The sequence below is a fragment of the Crotalus tigris genome, unplaced genomic scaffold (assembly GCF_016545835.1).
Source record: "Crotalus tigris isolate CLP2741 ecotype Arizona unplaced genomic scaffold, ASM1654583v1 scf7180000017546.9332058, whole genome shotgun sequence".
Taxonomy (NCBI): Eukaryota; Metazoa; Chordata; class Lepidosauria; order Squamata; family Viperidae; genus Crotalus; species Crotalus tigris.
Genome location: NW_024096465.1, coordinates 7,849,953 through 7,864,083, shown reverse-complemented (window position 1 = coordinate 7,864,083; position 14,131 = coordinate 7,849,953). Strand labels below are relative to the sequence as shown.

Genomic DNA, 14,131 nt, shown 5'->3' with positions numbered 1-14,131 from the left:
CTTTGGAACAGATGTTCTCCAAAGCAAATACCTATTCAATGATTTGCACAGCCTCAATATAAAGCAATGAATGAGATAAAGCAATTGCTTATAACTTTTTCTTTGTGTTTAAAAATTATAGAAACATTCTGGGAACTCAGCTGCTATTCAAACACTTCTTCATGCAAAGTGAGTTCTACATTTATTTTTAATAAGAACGCTGATCGGTGTGCAACAAAATATTAAAATTGTGGCTGTTTCAAGAAACCTGAAATATGAAGACAACTCCTTTGTAATAATCTAACAAGGCTTCTGAATGACTCAGGCAAAGGCCTATCTAGTTTGGCTTCTTCTCTTTTATGGGCACCCAGATGCTTCTGAGTCTGGAAGCAGGATAAATGATCTGTCTATGCAGTGGTGGGATTCAACCAGTTCGCACCAGTTCAGTAGAACCAGTAACTAAATTTTGCTGAGTTCGGAGAACCATCTTAATGCACAGTGCTTCCGGAAGTCCAGTCTAGGCCTCAGAGGTCTGGAGGAGGCCTGCCAGAAATGCATGGATGCCATTTCCGGAAGTCCATTCTAGGCCTCAGAGGCCTGGAGAAGGCCTCCCAGGCCTGCATCTAATAAGAGAACCAATTGTTCAGGTATTTGAATCCCACCACTGTGTCTATATTAATATTATCATCTCAATGATGAGAGCAGGTGATATGCAAAACCCACAATATCAACTAGGCATTCCATGCAGATTACCCACATCTCTTTTGCACTCCTCAGAATAGATTTGGCCATGGTTTTTCTGCAGGTTGGTGTTAAAGAGCAGAGCACTCTTTGCCATTTTCTTCCCTAGTTCCAATATGGCTGAGAAAGTTATTTTAAATCTCTGAAGAACTGTAGTCAAGATGATGGGCTTAAAAGCCTTTTTAAATCACATTGGAATCAGTGCTGGTTCACTATCACGCTATGCCATAATGTAAGTTGTTAAGTTTTGCCTTAATGTAATGGATTTCTAACAGTGGTTGGGTAACCTTTTGATGTTTTGTGAACAGCACAGATGTTGCACTTGGCTTTGGGGCATAATAACACCAGATTGGCTGATTCTTTTTAAACTGACTCAGGAGATAGTTTGCTTATTCCCCTTCATTTTTAACAAAACGTTAAGCTTATTTTAGGGCATACTGAACAGGTTTTGTATGTTTACATCTCATAATGATGTGAAACTCTTTTTTGTTCCTTATGATTAAAAAAAAACCACTGCAGGAGGTATAAGAAAGATTTCAGGGGCTATAGCTACCAATCTGTAGCTTAATGATATTTATAATATGATGCAAGTATGACCCCAAAAATCCTTCATTTAACACAGTGTGAAGGCAGCTATGAATTTATAGCATCCTTGACAATCTCCAGACATGCGAATAGGCCTCTTGAATACAGTGACAGACAAGATGGCCCCATATGTTGTTGTTGTGACTCAAACTTCATTCTTTTGTACTTGGCATCCTGCTGTCTGACACAGGAACATATGCTGCAGGGTTTGTGTAATAACATCATGACATGAGTTTTGCTATTTCGCTCCCATGGACAGTAGATAGGTGAACTCCAACTCCCAGAATTCCTAACCAGCATGATTGTTAAAATTCTGGAAGGTGAGGTTCACTCATCTGGAGAGCGGCAAAGTTGAGGAAACCTACATCATGTCTATATGATTAGAGTCATTAGACTGACTTTCAGGTAATTCATTTCAACAATATTTGACAGTTTTAATGTAAGTTGTAGGAAGAAAAGAATGATTAAAACACGAGAGCTGCTTTTCCACAGATATACCTGTTCTTATTTTTGTCTCTTTGTTTTTTAAGAAATGAAGAGTTGAAGTACTTGCAGTTGCTTCAAGAAGTTACGAATTATATTTTGCTTAGAAGTTGTTACTGGAAGAAGTGAGTCAAAACATTTTTTAGAAATATTTTATTTCTGTGAATAGTATGTAAAATATTTCTCTTAAGATGAAATATTTTCTTCACATTGGCCTAACTTCCACCTGTGTTGGGTCTAAATTGGAATAAATTGGCAAAGATTTCAATAGATAACTTTCCTTAATTAAAATCACAATATGTAAAGCAATCCAACAGTAAATGTAGGACAATCTAAACAGATTCTAACAAAGCACTGTTTTTTCTTTGTCCCAACAGAAATAATACAATTCTTGCTTCAAACTTTCTGTCAGCAAATTCAAATGATTCTTCAAGATGCTGAATGCTTTAATTGCTCCTTTGTAGATGCTTGTGCTCTAACAAAAGAGCAATAGTGGCAATTTGCAGTTTAATTCATGGCTTTGCAATGTAAAATTCTGATTCCCTTGCTCCTTACAATCCAACTAACTTCATATATCAGTTCAATTTATCTTATTCAAAGAATAAGGACCCATTGTTATTATGCAGCTTTCCAATAATCATGTCCCCAGTATGGCAAGACAAATTTTTCTCACCCCTTTCCTGGAATGATGATGATTCTTTACAAGGCTAAACCAAGGTACCATGAAAGTTATACATGTAAAGCTAGACAATACCACACATTTTTGACAATTCTTGCATCAATTCTAACATATGTACGTGTGATTAAACATAAGCTGGAAAATGCAAACAGTGGAATGTGTTTCAAAGTTTTAAGTTTTATTACATATTCATTTGACTGAAGATACCTAAAATAGTATTGTGTTAGTATCAGGATGGCTAATATTACTGCCGTACCTTTAGTGCATTAAGCATATGACAAAGTAAAATATATTCTATTAAAAATATAGTTATTGAAGATAAACTTATTTGTTTGGTACATATCCCAACTTTCTGTGTGGAGGCACTTATATCACAGAACATAAACAAAACCCAGGAGAGATGTTACCTCTAATCAAATGGTCTTAAAAATGGGTGGGTGACATTCCATGAAGTGAATGTCATTGGAAATGAAAATTGCTTGCTAATATAGATTAAAGAAATTATTTTATCTCCCATCATCCTTTGTAGAACATGGTAGAGACAATAGTTTTATTAGGCTAAAGGTTGTTCTGCATTGTGAAGATACTTTTGGTATAAACCACTTTTGATTCCTCTGCTTACAATGCAACACATTATAAACCATCCCAATCACATTTACTATTTTCTGGAACTTTTTCAACTGCAACACCAAAAGCTCAGGAAGCAATACTGACAATATATTGGAAGAACACAATGTGGGGGAAGGTTGTTCCAGTTATCATAAAAGTAGTTATTCCATGGTGAAACTAAATAAATCATCAACATTTGGATTCTGCTTTGTTGAGCAGAACAAATAGGGCTGTTTCAGGAAATTTAAATTCCTTTCAATGCTACGTATTTTTAATTTTAACATCAAATGTTAGGGAAAGTAATAGCTCAGCCACAGCATTGATCATTGTTTGAATGCTGTTTCATGTTATGCATTCTTTATGCATATGCATTCTTTATAAATATGTAATTATGTATTTGATACATATGTATTAACCATATATGCTCCTGATACGTATAGAAGGAATATTTGAGTTAAAATGTAATTGGTTGAAACATGATTGTACATGTACTTTATATCCAGATGATGTGTTGCTGAGTGATGTTCAGTAAATATTAGATATATTGCAACAAAATACATGGCTTATTCAGTGTGGCTTATCAATGAGGCAGCTATGAGTGGGTTGTAAGTATATACACATTTATCTTGGTGTAAATCCTATTGAATTGAAATTAAATTATCTCCCTTTAGACATATCACTTTAAATGATCTTTGATTTTTTTTTAATGGGGACAGTTTTATCTTTGGATAACAATAATATGGAGATTCTTAGGTGATTCTGAAGATCCAGCAGTTTGTATTTTTTAAGTGCCTTGAAAACAAAGTAATATCTGTGTTATTATTTTATTGATGTATTTTGTTTTCTTTTTCTTTCTTTCCCTTTAAGGTCATTAGGTGATATAATTCGGATGCATATTATCAACAGGTGTGACCTTGATGAAGTAAGTAATACTCATAACCACTGCAATGTATTCCATGAATAGTCTTATGCATGTCTAGAAAAAAATATATCACAGTGTTTAGGCTGCTACACTTTTTAATTAGGAGAAGAAATTCAGGTGCCAAAAGCTAGAAAGAAATGAATTATAGGGGTAATAAATTCAAAAGAAAAAAGGCGAAAATGTTTTCGTATATCTCCAAAGTACAACTAAACAAAACAATGTTTGATTGAGTAGGTAGCAATCTGCATTCTGGAGTAGCCAAATGTGAATCTTTCTTGCAACAAAAAATTTCTGCCATTTGACTCAACAGATAATGTCAGAGAGAATGTTGTTAAATTGTAAACCCAGGGGGAAAATGCTCAACTTCTCCAAGTTTCAAAGCATCCTCTTTAGCATGAAGCCTATACTGATGGTACAAAGCACATGGTGAACAAAACTGGTGACAGTAGAAATACAAAATTGAGTGTGTAGGTGATAATTCTTCATAGCTTTGGGTTCTTTATATTAATTGAAAGAGTATATGCAATCAAGTTATTTTCGACTACTAGTAACGACATAGATTTTCTGCATGTCTGTCTGTGTCTATTAATCATTTATCTAAATTCCCTTTTCATCCATATGTATGGTGCGTATCTTCCTCAGTCTCGGGTCTCCTGCTAGAGACCTGGGAGTTTGAGGGTTCTGCACAGTATCTTAGCTGTTCCCTGCACTGCACTCACTTCTGGACAGAGAGCTCTGATGTTGTTCCTGGGATTCATTGGAGCACTCTCCCAGCTTACAGTCATAGCCCCAAATTCTCCTATTTTCCACATTCTCTCCAGGTCCTGGTACTTCTCTTTCAGGCCCTGGTACTTCTCCAACTTTTTCCTGATGTTGCTGTCACTTGGCATCACTGAATCTATCACTCCTACTGTCTTCTGGTCCTTATTTACTCCCATGATGTCTGATTGATTGGCTAGTACCTCCCTGTCCATGTGGATCTGGAAGTCACACAGACTCATAGCCCTATTATTCTTCATAACCTCTGTGGAATCACTGTGCAGATGTTCCTGAACACAATGCCAGCTACTTAGTTGTGCCGTTCAGGGTATGCTGTTCCTGCCTGCATCTTACACTCTGCCATTATGTGCTGGACTGTTTCTGAGGCGTCTCTGCATAATCTGCATTTGGAGTCCTGTCTAGTGTGATTGACTCCTGCAGAATAGTGCTAGTGCTTGTTCTTCTGTAGCCATGAACCTCTGGGCTGCCTTTTATTGCAGCTCTTTCCAGCCACTGGTAGGACTTTCCAACTCTGCAATGTCAGTTATCAATTGATGGTATATCCTTAGGCATATACCAAGAGATCTTGCCCAGCCCTGGCACTTCCGATACTTGATCTTCCACCCATATCTGCTGCTGTCTCAGGCATTATCTCAGCAGCTCATCTTTGGGTGCCTTCTTACTCCTGTATGCTCTGGGTTTTGTCCAGGACAGTAGTACATACACATATATTTCTTCTATTCAATTGTATCTGATTCTCAGAGACTGCCTGCACAAGTCTCTGAAGTTTTCTTGATAAGGTTTTTCAGGCGTGATTTGCCATTGCTTCCTTCCTAGGGCTGAGAGAATGTGACTGATCCAAGGTCACCCAACTGGCTTCATGTCCATGGCAGGACCAGAACTCACCGTCACCCAGTTTCTAGCCTGATGCCTTAACTACTAATTGGACCAAAAACTACTTCTTTTGCTGGATGTGTTGCAATGTTAATATGAGAAAAGAGGATGTATTAAATATACATGGAATAATTTTGCCAAAAAGATTTAATTAATGTTATCTGAAATACATACTTTTTGGAGGATGGACTCCTGTGAGCCACCAAATGTGAACAGCTTAAAAAAGTTACATATCTCAGAAAATCTTACCTAAATTGGCCCAATGTTTATCAGTTCCAAAGTTTAGTTTCCAACTGTCATCACAAAGAATTAAGGAGTTAATTCTCTGTGACCAAGAGAATTAATGGAATTAGGAGAAACTTCCTAACAGTGAGAACAATTAATCAGTGGAACAGCTTGCTTTAAGAAGTTGTGGGTGCTTTATCACTGGAGTTTCTTAAAGAAGAGACTGGACAGCCATTTGTCTGAAATGGTATGGTATAGGGTCGCCTGCTTGAGCAAGGGGATGGACTAGAAGACTTCCAAAGTCCTTTCCACCCCTATTCTCATTGATTGAGATGTTTCTAGGGGACACATCTGTTTGGTCATTTCTCCTACTGCTCTTTTCTTTCCTGGGAAGGAAAAAAAAAACCTACATTTTTATTGGCTTGCTGAAACACTAGTCTTTAGAAAGCAGGTTTTGTCACATAAACCTGGAAGACTTAAACTTCCAAAACTAATTGGGCAAAAGAAACAGCTATACACTATATTGGCATTCTTCATCAGCCTTCTGTAAAATTAGAGGTTATGTGAGACTTAACCAGATTTTCTATAAAGACAATTATGTGATAATCTAAGTAATTGCAGAATAATTGGATGGTAGAGTGGGTTTCTATGGGATCACTGCAATAGAATAGGCTATTTTAGCAACTGTAATGTTCAGACAATAGTGTAAATAGCATTCAGTAGACTGTACAAAATCTGTTAAAGAACAATTGAAACAGAATTTGGGTTAACTTCTATAGAAAATGGCACTTGGCAAAAATTACTTATAAAAGGCAATTGATTTGTAATGTGCCTCAACCAGGCAGTCTAGAATTCATCTTTTTAAAGGTCACATCCTACAACTATGGAGAGATTTTAGCTATAGAGAGCTTTTAATATTAGTATAAATAAATTGGTAACTGTGATAAAGCCCTGTAAATTCCTTACAGTAAGTGTCTAGTTTTTATGAAATAAAAAGTATGGATCTGAAAATTAATGTATCAAACACTAAGACAGTTGTGATTGACAGGAATGAACATTTGCAAATTATACATACATAATTAAAATTATAGCAAGGTAGATGAATTTATATATTGGTAGAATATTGTTGAAGATAGGGAGAAACTTTTAAGATGCACAAATGTTTTCATAAAGATGGGAAGAATGAATGTTTCTTGAAAAAGTAGCAAAAGTTACTTTAGCAGTACATAGCACCAGAAGGCAGGATGAGAAGCAATGAGTAGAAACTAATCAAGGAGAGAAACAACCTAGAACTAAGGAAACGTTTCTTGACAATAAGACCAATTACCCACTGGAACAGCTTACCTTCAGAAATTGTGGGTGAGATTGGACAGCCATTTCTCCAGAATGATATACTGTCTCCTGCTTGTGCAGGAGGTTGGACTAGAAGCGCTTCCAACTCTATTATTCTGAACATCACCTGCCCTTAGGGAAGTCAAGGTTGGGTACATCAGGAAAAAGGTAAAAGTGCTAATACTGGTTTCCTCCTGCAATTTCAAGAAAGTGTAAGATATATTCTGCAGTGTTCGACAAGCATCCCAACAGGTACTTAGACAATCCCTGTCATTCAGTTTTCTTTGAAATTCTGTTGGTTGATGATAAAGTTCTGAAGTAGAACGTTTGAAAAATAGATTTTTAGTACAAGCACATACCACTTTTATGAAGGGTGAGGGGCCAAATTTGGTCTTGAACAGCATGCTGAGAGCCACATTCCAAAAAATGGACAGGACATGAATAAAATAAAATTGACTTTAATTGAAAGCTGATAATGAAAACACCTTTCTGAGTTTAATCAATTTCATCTTGGTTCACATTAAAAATTATAAAGCTTTCCAGCCTGTATGTGGTTACAGTTGGACATTCCTGATCTGAATTACAGAGGTCCTATACAGTTCATGTACTTGACACTCCTCTTTACTCATGTCATTGGAGTATAAAAGTACTAGAAGTAAACAAATTGCAGCCTCATTAGAGAGAGGAAAAGAAGTAGAGAAGAAAGTTACACTGCACATCTCTGGTTCATTATGAGCTACCACATTGCATGAGATACAATGACATATTTGGACACTAGGAGCTCTTTAGGTTGAAATTATGCCTGTGCAGGACATATTTCTAGGGAATTAGTCTGACTTAAACATTTGGATATAGCTATAGTAATAATAAACAGCCCTAAGAGTCCAATTTTTAAAAATCTCTCTCTTTTCTTCCCTGTTTCCCTTCTCCACTTTTTAAAGGTAAAAATACAAAGAATTTTTCAAGCCCTGGAGGAAGATTTGAACATTTACACTCATCTGCCTGATTCTTCTGAGTTACACTGCCTTGAAACATGGGAATAGTGGCTTTAATATAAATTATACATTGGCCTATTTATAACCTTCTAAAGTATCGTATTCAAAGAAGAGTAAAGATTTCATAATAAGCATAGGAAGAAATTTACTATGCTGAAAGCAATTTACAATAAACCTTAATTAATCTGCTAATACAAATTAGACTTCTAAATTCATCTAGACAAGTATTTTTGTAGTCTGTATTTTAATGAAGTTTTCAATTCTTAAGAACACCAATCCTTTTTGATACATAATTGTACTTAAATAGCTCACAATAAGATACTTACAAACCTACTTCCACTGAAAAGAGAATTAGTATATCTAGACAGCAACTTGGAGATTTAGAGTTTTCTGTATCTCTTTGCTGCCATCTATTGCTCCTCCATATTTTTACAGTTCTGGAATTGTAACTCATGCAACTTATCTCGAAAGAACATAAAAGTTTATTTGCTATCTAATGGTCTGTCCAGACTTTTGAAGTCTAGCAATGTCAACCCTACCAGAACAACCATCTCAGATGTTGGATTGTGAAATCAAGTATAATGTATAATTCAGATCATCTTTATCTGGCAGCATTCATTCATTGTTCCTTATTATTTCATTGTTATAATTATTTGGCTGATAAGCTTTATTTTAAATAGCATTGACTCTTTAAGTAGCTTTCCTCATGTGATATTTACAACTTACATAAACAATTTGCACTGTTGTACAACATTTATGTATCACTGCATTGTTACAGAAAAATGATATCAGCGAAAGGTCAGCAGTGTGAGGTCTACCAGAACCCAACTGCCTGTTTCTTGAATCATCAATATCTTGTGATATTATCAACTAATAAGACTTGTTAGGGGACTTTGGTCATTAAAAAATTATATATATCTTTTTGGCTATGGAGATTCTCAGTCATTTTTCAAAAAGCACCTTTGAGACAATTTTTTTTTTTTTTGAGCTCATCCAATAGCCTGTAGGGTGATTCTATGTCAATTATTATAATTTGTTTGAAACGGTTACCTGTACCATATATTTTACAGTAGAAAAATGACACGAAGAGATTAAATACATATTAAGGTCTATTTACGTCTAAGTTTAATAGTGAAATTGTATAAACGTTCATTTAGAAATCCCGCTGAATTAAACATGCTGTACATTTAGAAAACTGGAGAACCTTCCAGAACACATTTAGTTATGTATATAGGAAAAAGAGGTTTCAAATAGATATTCTTCTTACAATGACCACACTAGTCTGCTACCTCCCTTATGTGAACTCAGTTCTAAAGAAACAGTGTCACTTTTTATCAAAATGAAAGCAATTGGGAAAAAGAAATTCAATCAGACTGATTTCAAAATACTTTAACATTTGTATCTATTGCAGGTATTCCATTTTCTGATGAAAAAATGCCAAAAAATATTGCAGATTACAGTCATGTGAGGGTGGGAACATTGCAGCTGGTCATAAATGCAAGTTGGTTGACAGTGCCTAAAATGTGATCATATGACTATGATGCGTATATGTATGTGTGGCAGTTGTAACTTTGAGGATGGATTGCAAATAACTTTGTAAAAATGTATTGTAACTTCAAATGTTTGTTAAGTGAAGATTATATGTAATATTGTAATGTCAGACCTATTATAAATGTTCTTTATGCATATGCGTGAAAACACATCAAGAAATGTTTCTTTGCTCTACATTTTAAAGGTTAAGATTTTTTTTCTCCTGCAGTTCCCACAAGAGCCAAGACCTAATCAGACAAAATACGTAATCTTTATCAATAGGTCAAACTCTCTATTGTATTTAACTGTGCTTGTCTTTATATATAAATACCATGCACGCTTTAAAATGAATGCACCATGTAAATTCCTTGTAGCTTTCTAGGAAATTGTTTAATTTATATTAGTTACCTAGTCCTGTTCTAAGCAGATTTAGAAAAACCATCCATCTAAATTATCTGAAAATTCTGTATAGGTGTTTAAGATTTAAATTGAAAAGATAAAGTTTTTCCTTTTAGCTCAACCCCCCCCCCTTTAATACAAAATCTGCATAGGTACCAGCATAGGTGGTGCAGTGGTTAGAATGCACTACTGCAGGCTGTTTCTGCTGACTGCTGGTTGCCAGCAGTTTGGCAGTTCGAATCTCACTGGCTCCAGGTTGTCTCAGTCTTCCATCCTTCCTAGGTCAATAAAATGAGGACCCAGATTGTTGGGGCCAATATACTGACACTCTAAACAGCTTAGAGCAGTGGTTCTCAACCTTTCTAATGCCGCAACCCCATAATACAGTTCCCCATGTTGTGGTGACCCCCAACCACTTATACATCACCGGGTGCCAGGGGCCTGGCCAAAGAAAAGGGGGAAAAAATGGTGGACAGCCTTGTTTGGTGACCCCCGTGAAATGGTCGTTCGACCCCCAAATGGGGTCCCGACCCACAGGTTGAGAACCACTGGCTTAGAGAGAGTTGTAAAGCACTGTGAAGTGGTATACAAGTCTAAGTGCTAAATACCATTTTTTTTCCATGTATAAGATGCTATTTTTTCCTGCAAACACCCTGTTCAAAAATTAGGTGCATCTTATACAAGTGCAACGTCTTATACACGAAAAAATAATGGTAACCTCTGCAGCCCAGGGCATATCTGTGTGGGTTCTTTACATGCCGCTGCCATCCACTTGGTGCAGGAGGATATCGCTGGCCCGAGATGCCGCCTGGATGGAGAGAAAGCCAGCCACCTTCTATGACCCATTTTTCACTGGCTCAGCTCGGGCTGAAGCCGCAAGAGGCTCCAGGAAGCTGCCTCAGTACAGTGATTGACGGCCGAGGGGGTGGGCGGGACTAAGCCTGCAGAGCACCATCTGATTGGAGGAAGTCGCCTCCCTTGTGTGATGGTTGGGGAGGTGTCTTATACAAGGTGCGTCTTTTAAATGGAAAAACACGGTATATATGTTTAAGTGTTATTGCTATTGCTGTTAATACTCTCACTCCCTCAAGATTCAAACAGCTCTAGAAAGGGATCATAGCAGTGTAGATAGAAGTATTAAACCCCTTCAAATAAGACTGAACAACAGTATCGTGACACTCATTCTTTCTAGACTCTTCAATACTTAATTCAATATAAAGTCACTTGATTAATTCCTCAGTTGCATCATGATTCAACTATTACATTACCGTAAATGCCGGCGTATAAGACGACTTCCGCAAGCGCTGAAATCGGCGCCAAAGACGGGGGTCGTCTTATACGCCGAGTCGTCTTATACGCCGGAAATACTGGTAGTTTCCGGCGTATAAGACGACGTTCTAGGAATGCGGCCCGGCTATAAAGATGGGGGTCGTCTTATATGCCGGGTCGCCTTGTACGCCGGCATTTACGGTAACTTGTCCTTTCAATTCAGAGCCAAGTACCTTCAAGACAATTTTGCAGAACTGGGCTGCAAAAATCTGGGCTTTCTAGTAGAACAACAGATCTGCTGTGTATAATTTTTATTAAGGATTTTGATTACAATAAAGTAAAACTTAATACAAACTAAACTTAAAGAAACTAAACAGAAAGAAAAAATACTAAGAATAAAAATGCAAGAACAAAGATGAGCATATGATAAGGAAACAGAAATATATAGACAGCTGACTTCCAACCTTCATTACAGCAGGTCTAGACAAATTTAATAACTGTTTTAAAGTTATTATAAGGTTACAAGCAAGTATCTCTTCATCCCATGTCACATTCTTTATACATTAAGCATCAACTTTTCATCCTTGGTGTCAGGCAGAATTTTCTGAAAGCTTTTTGTAGCCAAATATCCTACATGGGAAAAATCTGGATTTAACGTAACCAAACTCTGTAGTAGGCTTTGTTTCCAAAATACAAATTACTTTACAAAGATTGTTCTGTTCCAAAGTGCTCAACTTGCTTCCAGCTTATTAGAAATGATATTTGATATTGCATGGGAGGAAGATGGCTTGCACACTAGTTCTTTCCCTTTTTGTTCTCCTTATTAGTGTTTCATTAATGCAAACTGTCACTGAAACAATTGTATTTGGGCTTTATCTAAGGAGTGTTTCCCAGCCTGTGCAGGAAAAGCAAAAGAAGAGCAAGCTAATCTTAGCTATTTTTAAAAGGACTATATTTAAAACCTCAGGGTGCTGGGATATAATTGGTCATATAAATCAGCGCAACTGTTAAAGTAAATGAAACCAACCTGATTAAAACCAAGGCAAGTTCTGCTTCCAAGTTGTAGGCAATTCATGCCCTTTTGCAGCAGCTTGTTTTCTTATTATCTAACTGTTAAAACAGCTACTTTTTACTAATGAGAATGTTCCTCTTGGAGAAAATTCTGATACAGGTAATCCTCAAGTTACAAGCGTTCACTTAACAACCATTTGAAGTTACGCGATAAGCACTTCCTAGTGTTTACAAGCAAGTCCTGAAATTATGAATGTTGCAGCACTATGGCAGTTGTTCGCCCTTACGAACGACTACAGAGGCTCTGCAACATTCACCATATTCCCCCCCGCTCCCCACAACTGCTTCCCCCTCCCATTTCGCCACACCAGACTCACTTTCCTTGCAAAGATATCTCTCTGCCGCAGTTTCTTTGCCTTCAAGACAGAGGAGAGTCGATGGAAGCTCCTGGATGCCGTAATATCGCGCAAGTTCAGGCACCCATCCTCTTTTGCAGAGAATGGGTACCTGAACTCTTGCGAGATCACGGACCCCAAAAACTTTTATTCTTGGCACAAAAAGTGTTTGTGGTGCCTGTCTCCTGCTTTCCCCCCCCCAACTCCTTTCTACCACCATCGGAACATTTTTCGCCCAGATGGTGACCTGAAGGAGACTGGAGGCTTTGTCTGTGTGCAAATTGGGTGCTTGGAAATGGAGCAAATCATCCTATTTCCAAGTGCCCCATAAGCACTCAGACACTTTTTGCTCCGACGGAGACCTGACAAAGATCTGATGGAGACTGGAAGTTTTGTCTGCAAAAGAGGATGGGTATCTGAATTCGCAGAATATTACAGCATCCATCGACTCAGCAATCAAAGGCAATGAAACAGCAACAGAGAGGAGACAGATCTTTGCAAGGTGAGTCTGGCGCGGCACGAAGGGATGGGGAAGCATGAGGTATTTTAGTGGATTGGGAGGCCTTGGAGGTCTATTCCATCACTAGCCCCCCCCCATAGCCTTGTCCACCCTGAGATACCTCATGTGCACTTAACGAACCATGCATTCAATTAGTGAATGCTTGGGCAAAAGCAGGGAGTGATCTCGTTCAAGGTACGAGATTCACTCCTATGAATCCTCGAATTACGAATGGATTACATTACATTACATTTGTAATTTGAGGACTTACCTGTATATATTTATATACTGCATATGTGTGTGTGTGTACATATATACACACATCCCTTTCCCATTTACATCGACTATCCATTTTACAGTATTTTAAAGCTTCTACTTAAGATTTTCTCCATCCATATTTTTCTTAACATGTCTGCAAATCCCTAACCAAGGCTAATAGTTAATAAGAATAAATAGAGAGCTTGCATGTAGTATTTACATCAACTGAATATGAGGTAAAACAGGAACAAAGTATAATGGCTTTCATTGGATTATATCTAATACAGTGGTTCTTAACCTTTTTATACGGTGACCCCGGTCATAAGCAGGCGGCGCGCATGCGCAGTGGCGCCCCCTGCGCGGCACGCATGCGCGGTGGCGCCCTCATGCGGCGCCCCCTGCGCAGCACGCATGCGCGGCGGCGCCCCCTGTGCCAGCTGACGAAAAAAATAGTGGATCGCGTTGTTTGGCGACCCCCCTGAAATGGTCGTTGGACCCCAAATGGGGTCGCAACTCACAGGTTGAGAACCGCTGATCTAATATGTACATCATATATGACTGCAACAA

The 14,131-nt window shown here is 37.6% G+C and overlaps 1 protein-coding gene across 4 annotated transcripts in view; it reads left to right on the top strand.

Annotated features, from left to right (window-relative positions):
• Nucleotides 1-9,905, top strand: part of LOC120304949 (spermatogenesis-associated protein 7 homolog) — a 49,737-nt gene extending 39,832 nt beyond the window's left edge. For 3 of the 4 annotated variants that reach the window (XM_039336101.1, XM_039336091.1, XM_039336119.1), the window contains 4 exons: nt 122-168; nt 1,836-1,913; nt 3,944-3,998; nt 8,150-9,905. In XM_039336101.1, the coding sequence (XP_039192035.1) occupies nt 122-168; nt 1,836-1,913; nt 3,944-3,998; nt 8,150-8,251 (282 nt within the window). In that variant the 3' untranslated portion in view covers nt 8,252-9,905. Of the gene's footprint in view, nt 1-121; nt 169-1,835; nt 1,914-3,943; nt 3,999-5,594; nt 7,014-8,149 lie in introns of those variants that run through there. The other variant, XM_039336110.1, reaches the window with a different exon arrangement.
• The last annotated feature ends 4,226 nt before the right edge of the window (nt 9,906-14,131 follow it).